We start from the raw sequence: 15,837 nt of genomic DNA on the forward strand, positions 1-15,837 counted from the left end.
ACAGCTGGAAACAAACTGCTGAACTGCACCTAAAACAGTGACCTTAGTTACTGCAGAGACAAATTCTGAAATACGCACCACTAAGCGCACAAATAGCACGAGTTCATTTCTAAAACATCTGGTGGTTTATGCAGCAGTGCCAGTCTCAGTCATTTCTACTGCATCAGAGGCTTCTTTATCAGTTTGTTTTGGGATAAAAACCTGAACTGTACCCGAATGTGTTCAATAAGTGGGAAGAATCTGGATCTAAAGAGCCACATTTTCTGTTTTAACAAATTAAAACTAACCAGCAACCATTTAACGGATGCTGGATGATGATTGTGAAGTTAGATGACAAAAAAAATGTGGTGATATAATTAAAAAAGAACTGTTTAATCTGCATCACTGTGTTTCTTTTTTCAGGTCAGTGTGAATGCAACCCCTTTGTCCATTGAAAGAGGTGACAACAAAACTTCCCACAAGCCCTTGTATCTGAAGCAAGTGTGTCAGCCAGGTCGCAACACAGTGCAGATCACTGTCACGGCATGCTGTTGTGTAAGAGGCTTCTGAATGACACTTTCCTGACTCAGCTGCTGCAATGCAACTTGTATGACAATAAACATATCTAATCTAATCTGAGTGTGTTTTCCCCTCCTGTCTCTCTGTCCCCAGTCCCATCTGTTTGTGTTACAGTTGGTGCACAGACCATCCGTCAGGTCTGTGCTGCAGGGTCTGATGAAGAAGAGGCTGCTGCCAGCGGAGCACTGCATCACCAAGAGTATGTTAACTTCTCTTACACAGCAATTTCTTTATCTGTGTTTATAGAAATGGCTTAAATATCTTTAGACAGAGCAGGGCATTAAACAGCAATAAAATTAGCTGTTTCAACGATCCAGAAGACTTTTTTTTTACTCTGGGTGAAGTGGTTCCTCGTCCTGATAGTAGTCTGTACATTTTGTAATCATGAACAATACGAAATATAGTTAGACCCCTCAGTTTACTGTAAATCTGTAAAAACTCTGACCAATGTAAAGAGATGGGCGGAGCCTCCGGGACGTAGGTTTCTGAAGAGTTGAATTGAAGCTCGGTGGGCGGTTCCTACCATCGCCATCTTGGCAGGGGCATGCGTGTCGTCTCACCCGGAAAATACAAATATGGGCAAAGAGGTGGAGCTGAGAGGGGGGCTGTGAGCGTCGAGATTAGGGGTGGGAAAATAGAAAATCGGGATTTTTTGTTTCACAATTTTAAAAGATTTTTTTTGTTAAAAAAATCAATTTTTTTTAATGAAATAAAATTAATCTTCAGAATTTTTGACATTTTTATTGGTTTTATTAATCTTTTTACTTGTCTTCTTGGGCATTATAGCAGCAGAATGATGATCTGGCTACTGCGTTGTTTTCTCCTAACTGAAATCAAGAAAAATTACTAGCAAAAAAAAATTTTATATATTCTTTTTTTTTGGTTTTTAATATACGAAAATCAGCAATATCGAAGAATTTTGAGAATCGCAATTTAAATCGAATCGGCACCCAAAAAATCGTAATGGAATCAAATCGGGATAAAAGCATATCGTCACAGCCCTAGTCATGGTGGATGATTGACATCTAGCGAACTCCGAGCTTTCTGTAGCTAAGAGCTAACCGAGCTAACCCGGAGATAACAGGAGCTAACCAGCTAACGGAGGTAAGCGGGCGAAAGCTAAGTCACGTTGTTGAGCGGCTAAAAACCGCGGTTGTTCTACGTTCTTCTGACTTGAAGAGGGAGATTGGGTACCTGTCAATCAAAAGGACACGCCCCTAAATATGCCAAACTTCAAGAGGAAATTACTTTTAAAAGGGCGAGTTAGAAAAAAATTCACTCCCCCCACAGTTGTCATGAAGGAAAACCTGACCTATTAAACCTAAAATGGATTATTGAACCAGGCTGTAAACATGTTTATTTCTGCTGTAAACATGTTTATTCCTGCTGTAAACATGTTTATTTCTGCTGTTAACATGTTTATTTCTGCTGTAAACATGTTTATTTCTGCTGTAGACATGTTTATTTCTGCTGTAAACATGTTTATTCCTGCTGTAAACATGTTTATTTCTGCTGTAAACATGTTTGTTTCTGCTGTAAACATGTTTATTTCTGCTGTGAAGTTGGTCTTTTTAACATGGGAGTCTATGGGGATTTGCTCTGTTTTGGTGCCCCTAGTGGATGAAGGGGGAACTGCAGTTTTATGCACTTCACATAGGCTTCATTTGTAACCGCCAGAGGTTGCCACTTGGTTCAGACCCAATTGAAGTTGTCCATTTGTTATATTTCGTAAGCTTCTTCTCTCGGCTCCCCTCCTCCCCCTCCAGCAGCACATACCTGATAGCCACACCCTGCATATAAATAGCGTGTTAGGATGAAAATACAAGGTAGTGAAAAATAAACCCCGACATTACCTACTGCAGCTTTAAATCAAGACTTTTGGGTGATGAAGATGTCAGACAGCAGAAAGAGTAAACAAATCAGTGGTTGGAAATAAAACTTTTAGTGAGACATCTTATAGTTTACAAAGCGAGCGGCTAGAAGTCAGGATCTCTGTAATCAAACCATGTTTCTTTATGTGTAGTTTCAAGAAATATATTCAATATATTGAATTTACACAAGAAGAAGAGCCAGATCATACAGCAACATTTAGTCTTTCCCTTTAGTATGAGTCAGGATTCAACATGTGCTGCAAAGTTAGAACTGAAAAGTTGTTTTCCAGCTTTGCTTTGAGGCCAGAATAACTAGAGAGCTACTTAAAGAGTTACATGAAACTCCAAGGTTCCTTGCTTTGACCATGTTAGAAACAGAAAATGAAGTCCTTCTGACCTTTAATGTCTAAGAAAGAAGTTTCACCTTGGCAGCTCTTGGAGCTCATTTTGCTCTTTTCCTCGTCTTAAAGGAGCAAAAAGCCAAATTGTTTCAACACAAAGTTTGCTGTTGTAACCCCCCCCAAAGTGAAAACACACTGTATCATCACTTTGTGGAAGATGTTGAAGTAACTTAAAACATTTATGTAGTTCTGTACAGGAGAAGCTCTGAGTCAAACTGTAGCTCCTTTAGCCCCGAAAACTCTGGTCAATCTGGCAACTTCTCCCAACAAGCGTAGTTGCTTTCAGAGGTCCTGGTTGTCTCCAGGTGAGGATTTCATTCCATTCCCTGCCAATATGTGCTGCCATTGTTTGCTTGATGCAGCCTTTCAGAGCTGCGAGAGGAGGAAAGGGGGGGCGATTCACATGAATGTACATTCTGCGTATGAAGTTACACCTCGAGTAGTTCTGTTTATTGCTCCTTTTGAATGAATTAAATAGAATTCAAATACTTTCTTAATCCCAGCTACAAAAATGTTTTTAATCTGTAATGTAGTTTATAACTCTGGCCTGATTTTACTAGATCTTTTTCTCTGGTTTTATCATTGATTCGATCTGCTTAAACCAATAGGAATGAGTGGTATCAGTATAGAACCCAGTGGAACTCCAAGAATAACCCTCGCTAAAGCAAGACAGGCTCTTTGTTTAGCACATTTCATGTACAAGGCAACTGGAAGGGCTTTTAAATAAGATGCTAAAAGGATTAGAGCGAGATGCAAAAAGAAAAAGAATTTATCAGGAAAACAAAACCAACTAAAACAGACCAAAGAAGTTGCATAGAAAGGGCAGCTAGAGAGAATCAGACAGGAACAGGAAAATATCATCGTTGTCATTCGCAGTCAATTTTCATATGCAAGAAAATAAGTTTAATATGTTTGATATTAATAAGTTTGTTAATAATTTGTTTTAAACTTAATTCAACGTTGTGGAAAATGAGAGTTTTAAGACCTTATTTGAAAGAACTAAAGTTTGGATCAGACTTCAGCTCTTCTGGTAGCTTGTTCTGAATATCAGGAGCAAAAAAAAAAAAAAAAAAGCAAAACTGAATGAGTGGAAAACAAACTTGGTCCAGATGATCAGAAGTCTTCAGCAGATCTGATCTACATTCTGGACCAGAACCTTTCAGAGCCTTTTGGACCAGCAGCAACATGGTGACATCAGTTCCTTCCTTCACAGAGAGGGGTTTGTTTCCTTTTTCTGGTCTTTGTGAGGACACAAGCAGCAGCATCTGGACTTACCTTTTATTTATTTTATTTATCATTATGATCAAACTTCTGATGAACAGCAGATAAAATGTTCTTTAAATATCTTCTTTCATTATTTAAAAAAAAACTTAAATTTTACAGAATGAAATTCAACATTTTCCACTTCAATGTTGTTATGATGCATAAGAAATCTTTTTTTATTATTACATCATGTTTTTCAAAGCATAAATACACCATAAATGCTCCTATAGGCAGTGTGGAAATCTGAGAACTGGAGGGATTTGTTCCCTTTTTCTGGTCTTTGTGAGGATACAAGCAGCAGCATCTGGACAAAAAAACACTTGTTTACATAAACAAACAAATGAGTGTCTGTTATGGGAATGTATGGATTCTTTTACCATTTATTTATTTATCATTATGAACCGACTTCAGATAAAATGTTCTTCAAATATATTCTCTCATTGTTAAAAAAAAAACTAAAATTTTACAGACTGAAATTCAACATTTTCCACTTCTATGTTGTTATGATGCATAAGAAATCTTTTTTATTATCACTTCATGTTTTTAAATGCATAAATACACCATAAATGCTCCTTTATTTATATCTAAACAGCAGGCGAAACTTGTTATTAAACAACCTTTTACTCATCTTTAGGGCTACAGAACCATTTTTTCCTCCCTGAAAGTAACCTTCAACACACTGCCGGCGCATGAATGCGTCGAAATCCAGTAACACAGTTTACTGTTGGTGAACTTGCAGAGACAATAACCGGTATGTGTCTGAAGGGGAACTGTTTGAGCTTTTCTTTAACAAAGAGATCGTCGCTCTGTTCGTACGGAAGACTAATCAGTATGCGGACCAAGTAAAAGATGCAAAGGGGGACAGAGCAGGACGATTGAGTTGTTTTGGTAGAATGAACCCCTGATCTTCACTGGTGAAAAGTTTAAAAGAAAAACTGTAAAGAAATTTTGTGTGGTTTTTTTTTCCAACAAAAAAAGCAAAAGACAATGAAAAAGACACTATGAACATATTTTTTCATTCTTTATTACAACAATAAACAAGAAACATGTGCAACTAAAACAGGTAGGCGTGATTTTTTTTCAGTTTGTGGAAAAGATTGCAGTTTTATAAGGAAAAAAATGTCATTTTTTATGCAGTGTGATGAAGGTTAAAATGAAAATGTGCTTTTATTAGCTCTACAGACTAAATTTAGGAGTGCTCATGCTTACATGCTGTATGTGGTAGGTAGAGGTGATGAAGGACAGCTCCGGTAAACAACATCTGCTCCCAAATTTAAATCAGCTGCAGAAATGTAATTAGTGTTTGTCAGAGCTGGAAAATGTGTCCAGGAAAGAGCAGATGCTCCATCGGAAGCAGTTTAAGTTGGAGCCTTTTTAAATGAGTCGCCGTGGGAGCTCTCAGGTAGTTTAATTCCCTTTTGTTTTTTACTGTTTCTGTTCCAGTAAAGAGAAATTTCAGCAGTGGGACAATCCCTGGGACGCCCGGTCTGAACGGAGAGGACGGAGTGGAGCAGACGGCAATCAAAGTTTCTCTGAAATGCCCGATCACGTTCAGACGAATCCAGCTGCCAGCCAGAGGCCACGACTGCAGGCACATACAGGTGAGGTCCTCCATCCTACGTTCTCACACACACAGTTTCCAGTCTGGTTCGTTCCAGTCGCTTCTCATGCTGGTTTGTTTTTGTTTTGTAGTGTTTTGACCTGGAGTCTTATTTGCAACTGAACTGTGAAAGAGGGACATGGAGATGTCCGGTGTGCAAGTACGTAGTTTAACAAGCAAGTTCAGTTCACTTTTATCTGCAGAAAGTTTCACTTTTTGCTCCTCTGATTCGCAGTAAAACAGCTTTGCTGGAAGGCCTGGAAGTGGACCAGTACATGCTGGGGATTCTTGTCTATATTCAGAAGTAAGTGTCACTTTGTAAAGAAAAAAGCCAAAGTAGCAGCAGCCAGCATGAACTGGGTTATTCTGCAGCAACTACACTCACCATGCCTGATTCAGCACACCGTATCCAATCCTACTTTTTATTTTCATAAACTTATCACAAAGACAAGTAAGCTTGTGCTTTGTGCAGTTTTTTTTTCTACTTTTTAATAAATGTTTTAGTGATGTAAAATCTATTCAATTTACTTTTAAATGCTGCTGTATTTGTCGGGAAATTTACTTTAGCAATGAGCAGGAGTTGAGAATGCAGGTTGAGTAAATGAACAACTTGCCAGATTTTCTCTGCCAGTGTGGGTTTGCTGGAACCAGAGTAACCAACAGAACCACACTGGCTAACTGGTGACAGATGCTGGTTAAAGAGTGGGATGCCACCAGCATGAGGAAGAGGAACTGGGCCGTTGTGGATCTGTGTGGTTCTTCCACGTGATACTGTGGCACTTGTTTGTTAATGTGGGAAACTGTAAAGTAGTTAACACGCCGTGTTTCATTCAAGCCAATGAAAAAAACAACAAATCCGAGTCAGAAGCAGAATCAGATGGTAAGTTTATTAATATTAAGCAGATTAGATCCAATATGCTGTTTCAGCTAAATGACTGTAGAATAGAATAACCCCCGGCTGCAGCCTGGAGAATATGGCAGGGCTGGATATTGGGCATGGTTGGATGTCAAACGGGCGTGGTTGAATGTCAAATGGGCGTGACTGGATGTCAAATGGGCGTGGTTGGATGTCAAATAGGTGTGGTTGGATGTCAAGTGGGTGTGGTTGGATGTCAAACTGGCGTGGTTAGATGTCAAATGGACGTGACTGGATGTCAAATGGACGTGGTTGCATGGGCGTGGTTGTATGTCACACGGGCGTGGTTGAATGTCAAGTGGGCGTGGTTGGATGTCAAGTGAGCGTGGTTGCATGTCAAGTGGGCGTGGTTGGATGTCAAATAGGTGTGGTAGGGTGTCAAATGGGTGTGGTCTGATGTCAAATGGGTGTGGTCTGATGTCAAATGGGGGTGCTTGGATGTCAAATGGGCGTGGTTGGATGAGAAATGGGCGTGGCTGAACGGCAAGTGGGCGTGGTTGGATTCAGGTGGGCGTGGTTGGATATCAAATAGGTGTGGTTGGATGTCATAGGCGTGGTAGGATGTCAAATGCGTGTGGTCTGATGTCAGATGGGGGTGGTCTGATGTCAAATGGGCGTGGTTGGATGTCAAATGGGCGTGGTTTGATGTCACACGGGCGTGATTGGATGTTAGTTGGGCGTGGTAGATCTCAAATGGGCGTGGTTGGATGTAAAAATGGGCGTGGTGGATATCAAATGGGCACTAACGGGGTTAGAGTTAAGGTTAGGGTTAATCCAATCAAATGGGCACTAACGGGGTTAGAGTTAGGGTTAGGGTTAATCCATTCAAAATGCCCCGCATAGATGGTTACTAAAAGTTTATTGATTGAAAGGAAGATCTTATGGAAAAACACAAAGTGAAACTTTTTAACTCTCAGTCTTATCAATGATGTGTAAGTTGATAAATTGTGATAAATTTACCTAAACGAATGGTAAACGGTTTAAGTTTCATTACATGTAACCAACCAGAAACAACCCTGTAACCCTGCAGGTATAAGAGAATAAATGCACCTGATCAGATATTGTCTCTGGTTCCTCTCTCAGTTCGGATTACGAGGAGATCACCATAGACCCGGTGTGTGGCTGGAGGCCAGTGCCTGTCAAACCTGACCTCCACATAAAGGAGGAGCCTGATGGTCCGGTCCTGAAACGCTGTCGCACCGTCAGTCCGAGTCACATGGTCCTTCCTAATGTGATGGAAATGATCGCAGCCCTGGGCCCAGCCTCCTCCCCCTACCAGAGTCTGACCGCAGGAGGCAGAAACACGCCCGACTACAGCCGGCCAGGTAGCCTGAATGTGGGAAAGAGGTGCTGCGGAAATTATCATAATGTTGGAAATAAACCTGACATGAAAGGAATTCATGGAATTTGAGGGAAATAAGATTAAGTTAGACAGATGATTAAATAACTGGAGTTGCCTTCTTTCTATGGGAATAATTAGCTGTTTAGATAAAGTAAAGTTTATTTCCATGTCATCTGCGTTACTCCATGATAAGACCTGTGTGTACATGTGTTGTCACGTCTCGAACTCTCCCCTTCATTTTTCAGGTAATTTTACAGAATTTATGTATCTTTATAGCTCTTTCCATTAGAACTCCACCAAAAAAAGATGCTGTTTTTATCAATCAATCAGTCAGTCATTCAAAGTTTATTTATATAGCACTTTTCATACAAGAGGAGCACAAAGTGCTTTACAAAATAAAAAGCAAGAATAAAACAAGAACCTGCCTTCACATACAAAAATATAGAATATACCCAAAGTCTTACACATATACTCACTTTTCACACACACTCCTATAGATAAAACACATTAAAACACTCATCGAACCAATCTTGAGGATCCATATTAGCACGCACACACGCAAAAAACAAAGTTTAATTGACAATCATAAAAGAAAAAGAAAAGTCTAAAAATAGAACTAATTAAAAGCTTGATTAAAAAGATCAGTCTTGAGCCAACTCTTAAAAACCTCAACAGTATCCATCATCCTCAGGTGGGTAGGAAGGCCCAAGGCCGTTTAAAGTCTTAAAAACCAGTAGTTAGAGCTTAAAATCAATCCTAAAGTGAACTGGAAGCCAATGTAGAGACTTTAGGATGGGAGTAATGTTTTCTCTCTCTCTCTCTCTCTCTCTCTCTCCCATATATCTGCTGATCTCTGTTACAAAAGAGAAAACAAATCTCTGGATCAACCTGTCCTTATTCATCCACATTAAGTCATATTTGTTGTTTTTCCATGTAGGAAGCCAGGGATATTCCAGCCAAACAGGATTTACAGACTTCCCCAACACTCCCGGGACCCCGACACTGGGAGAGTACGCTCCTTCCGGACCACCACCGCCACTCCCATATCAGCCTGACCAGGTTAGACGTCTTTAAACCCACCGTCTGTTACGTCATACATGTATGAGTATACGTCCTTTTTCTTTGGAGCGTACAACCTCTGGCCACAAGTCCAGGGTCTTTTCTGTCCAGTTCAATTGGGACTCTTTCCTTAATGGTTGAGTAGACGGTGATGACAGCCATGTCTTAAATGCATTACCGCCAGAAGGCACCGCACCATCAGCTGAGTGTCTGTTATGTAACTGGTTGAGGGAAAACACAGTCTGGAAGAGATGGGAAGCTAACTATGACCTCCACCAGAACATTAAATATGGATGAATCTGTCTGAAGTCTTCATTCTACAAGGAATTAACGCTGCAGATGGTTGTTATGATTGTAAAAAAGGAGAGATTTCACAGATTTATTTTTATTTTAGCCATTTTTGCCTCAGAAATAAAAGAATCTGACATCAATTTCTTTTAGCATGAATTTCTACTCTTTGATCTGTTTAAATTTCTATCTTTATGTTATTTTAGCCAGAAATAAGAACATACAGCTCCAGAGAATGATATAGAAGTTCAGACACAGACAAAGATGATGTTCAGCTGATAGAAATGATCTCCTCTCAGTCTCAGCAGGCGTCTCTGTTGTTGAAACACGATTTATTTTCCTGGAAAAGTGTTCAGGTGTTATGTCTTTTACGTTGACAAAAGTTGTCCTGGTCAAGACGTTCATTAGAAAACGCAGCAAGGTGACAGATTTTTACATCCATTTGGAGTAGAACTCACCACAACTTGTGTGTCCCAGTTCTCCAAACACAAACCTCTGCTTTTAGAAAGTTGCTTTTCCTCCAGATGCTCCTCCTCCGGTGTGATTTGCTAACAGGCATGCACTTCAGCACATTATTACTACATTATTATTATTCCTGCAACGCTTTAACAACCAAATAGAAGGAAAATAACCCCAGGATGAAGGTTGAATCTGAGATGTTTCAGTTACTTTTACTGGAGATTCATCTTCCTCATGATTTCAAGTGTCAAATGGTTAAAAGGCATAAAACTATTAAATCCACAAGTTGTTTGTTTTTGCTCAAAGTCTTAAATTGGATCAACAAGATATCTGCAGGTAAAGTCTTAAAATTAAATATATAAAATAATAAGTATATAAAATTTATTTATTTTATTTATACATTTAGTTGTATTTTAAAAAATAAAATAAGTATATAAAATTTATTTATTTTATTTATACATTTAGTTGTATTTTAAAAAATAAAATAAGTATATAAAATTTATTTATTTTATTTATACATTTAGTTGTATTTTAAAAAATAAAATAAGTATATAAAATTTATTTATTTTATTTATATATTTAGTTGTATTTTAAAAAATAAAATAATAAGTATATAAAATAAGTCTTAAAATTAAGTATATAAATGAAGTATTTAAAATCCTGGGTTTCCTTGAAAATGACTAAGAACACGATACACACATACATCGTCCTACATGTACGTACGTGACGTTTCCTCTGCATGTTAAGCTATCAGAACCATTTCCATGTAAATGCAGCAGTCTGATAAGATGTGATGCTTTTTCATGTGAATGTTCTTTTGCAAATCAGAAACATTTTACTTAAGAATCTGCAAATTTCTAAAGTTTATTTTTAACATGATTTGACTGTATCTGCTGGTTTATTTTAAACCTTTAGCAGGTAGCAGTGTTGCAGTGTGCAAATGAAAGGAGATATGAAGTAAGTCGGTTTTATTTATGCAAAGCCAGACGCAACAAAGTGTGTAACAATAAAAATAAAGAAAAGACTGAGGACGTTTCTGAGCGTTCATGTGATCTGGAGTTGTGAAACCACATCCCACCACACACAGCTGTTTCTCCTGAACGAACCCGACGTCTCCTCTTCTTCTGCTGCTGCTTAGTTTCTTTACGTGTCTCACTTTGTTTCTCCTGTCAGACGGCTCATTCTGGACGAATTGAACCTTCTCGTAACATCCTCCAGCAGCACACCTCTGGCGTCCATGGTAACCAGAGTCTCGGTGACGGCGGCAGCCCGCTGCCCCAGAGGAACCCTGCGACCCAGAATTCCCGGCTGCAGACTGAAGGGTCCTTTGGTCTGGCCGGTCCAGGAGGAGAAGGCCCTGATCACACTCTAGATGTGAGTGGAAACATCAAAAGCCTTTAGACCGTGGAGCACCGACCCTGGTTCTTGAGGGCTGCAACCCTGCAGGTACTGGATGTGTCCCTGCAGCCACACATCTGATTCAGATGGCAACAAGCTGCAGAGATCCATTTTATCTGAACCAGGTGTGTCGCAGTCAGGGAGGCATCAAATATCTACAGGACATTGACCCTCGAGGACCAGAGCTGGAGATCCCTGCTTCTGTTGCTAATGGTGCATTCACATCAGGATAGTCCGCTGGACTCGGTCCGATCAGGGACGAGGCTCAGTACTGTAGGAGGGTGTATCCATGCGGACTGAGATCGAGTTCACGCTGGACTTTGGTCAAACCAGCCAAACCATTAGAATAATATATCCCCATTCCCACCAGAGGGGGCGCTGCACTAGTAGCAGAAGAGGACAAGACTGGCGTGAAGAAGAAAACTGTTTCTTCCACCTGCGAGTTAAACATGGAGACAAAACTATGGCTGTTTTGGGTTTTTATTAAGGGTGGGAAAATCGAATCGAAAAATCGGAAATCAGGATTTTTTTCTTCATAATTTTAAAATAGTTTTTTTTTGTTTAACAAATCAATTTGTTTTGTTTGAAAAATCCATATTTTTTTGTTTAAAAAAATCAAATTTGTTTTGTTTAAAAAAAAAAATCGATTTTTTTTTTTGTTTATAAAAAATCGTATTTTTTTAACCAAAAAAAAAAGATTTTTTCAAAAAATCTTTTTTTTTTTTTTTTTTTTTCCCCAAAACAATTAATGCACTTTCCAATTTTTGTCATTTTTATAGTTTTTTTGTTGATCTTGTCATCTGGGGCGTTATAGCAACAGAATGAAGGTCTGGCTGCTGTGTTGTTTTTTTCTCATGGAAATAAACGTATAAAACTTTTTTTTTGCTCGTCATTTTTCTTCATTTCATTTTTAATCTACAAAAACCAGCAATATTAAAAAATTGTGAGAATTGCAATTTAAATCAAATCGGCGCCCAAAAAAATCTGAATTGAATCGGGACAAAAGCATATCGACACAGCCCTAGTTTTTATTGTGTCTTATGCAAGTATCCTGCAGAAATCCACTGCAACAATGGATGCAGTATGAACACCAGACGAGGCAGAGGACCCTTAACGCCATCGCTATGGATTTACCCACAATGCAATGCTTTTGTAGTCCGCTGCCTGTATTTGGTCCACTTGAAACGAGTCAAAACCTGCGTTTGTCGCTTCTTTGGTCCGGATCAGATTTTGTTTGGTGCGTTCACATTTCCCCAAACGAAGCAACTTTCCGAGCAAACAGACTCTGATTCGGATCAAAGCGCCTGATGTGAACTTGACCTAAAAATCTTAACTCCACTTCCTATTTTCCAATCGGAATTTCAGGGATAACAATCATAAAAAAAAGTTTCACGGAAAACTTGAGCTTGTTTTTACAGAACTCAGTTGGTGTTCAACAGAAACCTATTTTTTCTCCATCTGTCTGAAGCTTCTTCCTGAGCTGACGAACCCAGATGAGCTACTGTCCTACCTGGGCCCCCCCGACCTCCCCAACAACAGCGGCGACGACCTGCTGGCGCTGTTCGAGAACAACTGAACTCTCGCTAGAAAGCTTCCAGACCAGCCGTCTGGTTGCTGTCACCAGACCCCGGCTCGTCACACCCACTGTGTGTGTGTGCGTGAGTGAGTGAGTGATGGTGTTTATGTGTGTCTTTTGTCTTTTTGAAGTGTCCTGCTGTACTCTGAAAGACATTCAGTGCAGTGTAGAAGTGTAGGAAGGAACACTGATCAGCTCTGGGTATGAAGAACAAGAATCACTCTGCAGACCAGCATCATAAACTATAGCACAACTCCCGGCTGGACGCTTCATTAGAGGAGAGGAGGGAAGTTAAAGGACAGGTAGATGCAGCCTTGTCCGTGATGCTTATTCACATTTTAAAATGGTTTGACATAAACCAGCAGCTATAGCTCTGTCATGTCAATGTCAAGCTTGAGTTCCAGTATAAGAATATAGAACAGAATTTCTAATAAAAACCCCAAAGTTTCTAAAAAAAACAACTAAATATTTCTGTTCAAATAATGCACATGGCATTGATTATATGTTGTTGCTTTGAATCCACAAAGACAGCAGCAGAATATTGTTCTTTCCACATCGTGGCGCGGCCAGTTGTGACCAGACATCGTTGCAGACCAGTTAGGATGAACTGGAATAAAGAAAGCTGCCTTCACACACACACACACACAGTACAGACTGATGCAAATAAGCAGTGTAAAAGTGTAAAAACCACATTGATTAATTTGGTATCATGATATTTACAGTGAATATGGCGGTAGTTGGGACAAAATAATGCCTAGAAAAATCCTCTGTGTGTGTGAAGACCTCTGTTATTCCATATTGTTGCTATTGTCAACTAAAGGCATGAAAAATCCAAAACCAGCACTGCTCGTTGGTCCCAGTTTGTAGATGTGAATCAGAAATGTCGTTTTAAAAAAGGGGAAATAAGCCGACGTCTGTTTTCAGTCGAGGCTAGGCGATGTTTCTAAACATCACATTTTACTGTACTTTCTACAGATGTTTAGTCATATTAGAGTTTCCATTCTGTGTCGGGGGAACTGTGGCTTTTAAAAGAAGCGTTTAATCTAACGTCAGTTCTATAACAGTACACTGTTAGTAAATACCAACACGGATTTCTGGAAAGATTATTGAAATAAAATGGTTGATTAACTTCCCAGCTTCATTTTTAGCTGTGAACAATTCACATTTTTATCTCCTGCTTATATATAGAATACTGTGTGACAATAGAAAGCCTCAAACATTTTTATCCACTCAGGTTTTGTGTATAATTCTCCATTTCTACCTCCTTATCCACATGTAGGTCGTTTTATTTAGTCCTCATACACTAAATGTCAGCGTTTCTCTGAGCAGTGTCCACACTAAGCGTTAGTTAAGTCTCTCCTCTCAAAGGGGTTTTTAACAAGATGCTTTTTGTTGGTTTTGGTCATTTTTCATGGGAAACATTGACAATGGAATAATATAGAATAATATCCCCATGCTTTCTTCTTCAGGACATGATATGGAAGATGTCAAGAGTGATAAAAGATCTGAGGATGAAATGAAGAGAAAATGATGGTGTGACTCGTGTACAGCTGGCACTTCCAGTAAATGATAGTAAATGTTGGGATTGTTAAGGTTCATTGTGTCTGCAGCGTCTTTCAGCACTGTGAATTATATATAAAAACCCGCCACCATCTTTCCTTTCCTCTGTTGGTTCACCATGTTTGGGGGTTTCAAACATTCTGTAAATGAGCTGTGTGTCGTGGCATTTTCTGCCATTGGAAAGCTATTTGTATGTTTTTAAATGGTTTGACATGTATAACCCATCCTGACGCGGGTTTATGTACTGTATAATCAGCTGTTTTCATTAGAGAACGTGTGTGTATCAAATGAATTGTTAATCATGGTCATTTAAACGTCATTAGTTGGATAATGGATCATTGTTGGCACTGTATACATTCTGTATGTTAGAAAACCATGAAGCAGTTGTGTAAATTTTGAGGTTATGCGTGCATACGTGATGCATGTACGACAGAAAGCAGTCAGTTGACATCAGGTTGTGCAGGTGAAGATGATTCTTAATAACACTTTTTACTGCTGACGTTGTTTTTCTAGGATTCATTTTGCGATTGCACCCTTTATGAGTCAACATTTGCCTCGATAAGGCAGCAACTAAACATGATCTTCGCCAATTTGAGCAACACAGTAATGTTATATTTGGAAATGGACTGTCTAACTGCAAATTTGCTAGAATTTTTTTTAGTATGTAAACTATTCCACATATTTTATAATGCATTGTAATTGACATTATTTTCTATTTATTTTTAAACATAATCATCATTGTACCCACAGTTACTTTGTTCCCCTCCTAAATCTGAATTAAAAGTCACGATTTGAGAAAAAAACAAGTTTGTTTTGGATGCTTATAGATGACCTGGACGTGTGTGTGTTTAGATTTTTCTGAGTGTAAAATATATTTATAATTTCAACACAAACAGTAGAACTAATAAAATCCAGAATGTCGTGGTGCATAAGGGTTTATCTAAGACAGGTTAACATAAAAGAGTTACTTATCCTGCTCATGTTTGGGAAATAATAACTGTATTTAATAATTAGTTTATTCTTTTTAGCCTAAACTTTCAAATTAAGACAAACTGGGACCCAAAGTAAACCATGATATTTCATGCTTTGTCTCAACAACTTAACATCTCAGGGTAGGGAAATGTACGGTGAGTTACATTAGAAAATATTTCAAACCAAAGTCTCTCCTACAGGTGATTTTAATCTATTTGATATAAAAGCAGCAGCAGAGGAGTAGAAACAGACAGAATATCATTAAATCACCAAAGTAATCAAGGAATTTCCGTGTGAATGCCAAGGAAGCAAGTCTTAGCAGGATCATCCTCAAAAGGGAATTCAATTAAACTGCTTGTTAATTATTTAGAATTAAATAGAAGTCACGGTAAATTATTAATCATTGTCTGTCTTTTTTTCAAGTGTTACATTTTCACATGGAATAAATGTTGACTTTCTTGGTTAGATTGATTATTTTCTTTATCTTTCACATTTTTTCAGGAATAAAGCGTAGACTTAGTATTTATATCACAATGTGTGTGTGATGATCTGCCTGCAGGTTTAAACCATTGAC

The 15,837-nt window shown here is 38.7% G+C and overlaps 1 protein-coding gene across 1 annotated transcript in view; it reads left to right on the top strand.

The window, feature by feature from the left end:
* The window catches only part of zmiz2 (zinc finger, MIZ-type containing 2), a gene marked incomplete at its 5' end in the record, with an annotated part of 31,119 nt that extends 16,088 nt beyond the window's left edge, over positions 1 to 15,031 (top strand). Inside the window, 9 exons of the mRNA XM_079256563.1 lie at positions 403 to 534; positions 652 to 757; positions 5,537 to 5,694; positions 5,786 to 5,853; positions 5,929 to 5,997; positions 7,693 to 7,934; positions 8,889 to 9,010; positions 10,931 to 11,131; positions 12,624 to 15,031. Of these exons, the coding sequence (XP_079112689.1) occupies positions 403 to 534; positions 652 to 757; positions 5,537 to 5,694; positions 5,786 to 5,853; positions 5,929 to 5,997; positions 7,693 to 7,934; positions 8,889 to 9,010; positions 10,931 to 11,131; positions 12,624 to 12,731 (1,206 nt within the window). The 3' untranslated portion in view covers positions 12,732 to 15,031. The remainder of the gene's footprint in view (positions 1 to 402; positions 535 to 651; positions 758 to 5,536; positions 5,695 to 5,785; positions 5,854 to 5,928; positions 5,998 to 7,692; positions 7,935 to 8,888; positions 9,011 to 10,930; positions 11,132 to 12,623) is intronic.
* Positions 15,032 to 15,837: the final 806 nt, after the last annotated feature.

This window comes from Telmatherina bonti, assembly GCF_933228915.1.
Source record: "Telmatherina bonti genome assembly, chromosome: 17".
NCBI lineage: Eukaryota > Metazoa > Chordata > Actinopteri > Atheriniformes > Telmatherinidae > Telmatherina > Telmatherina bonti.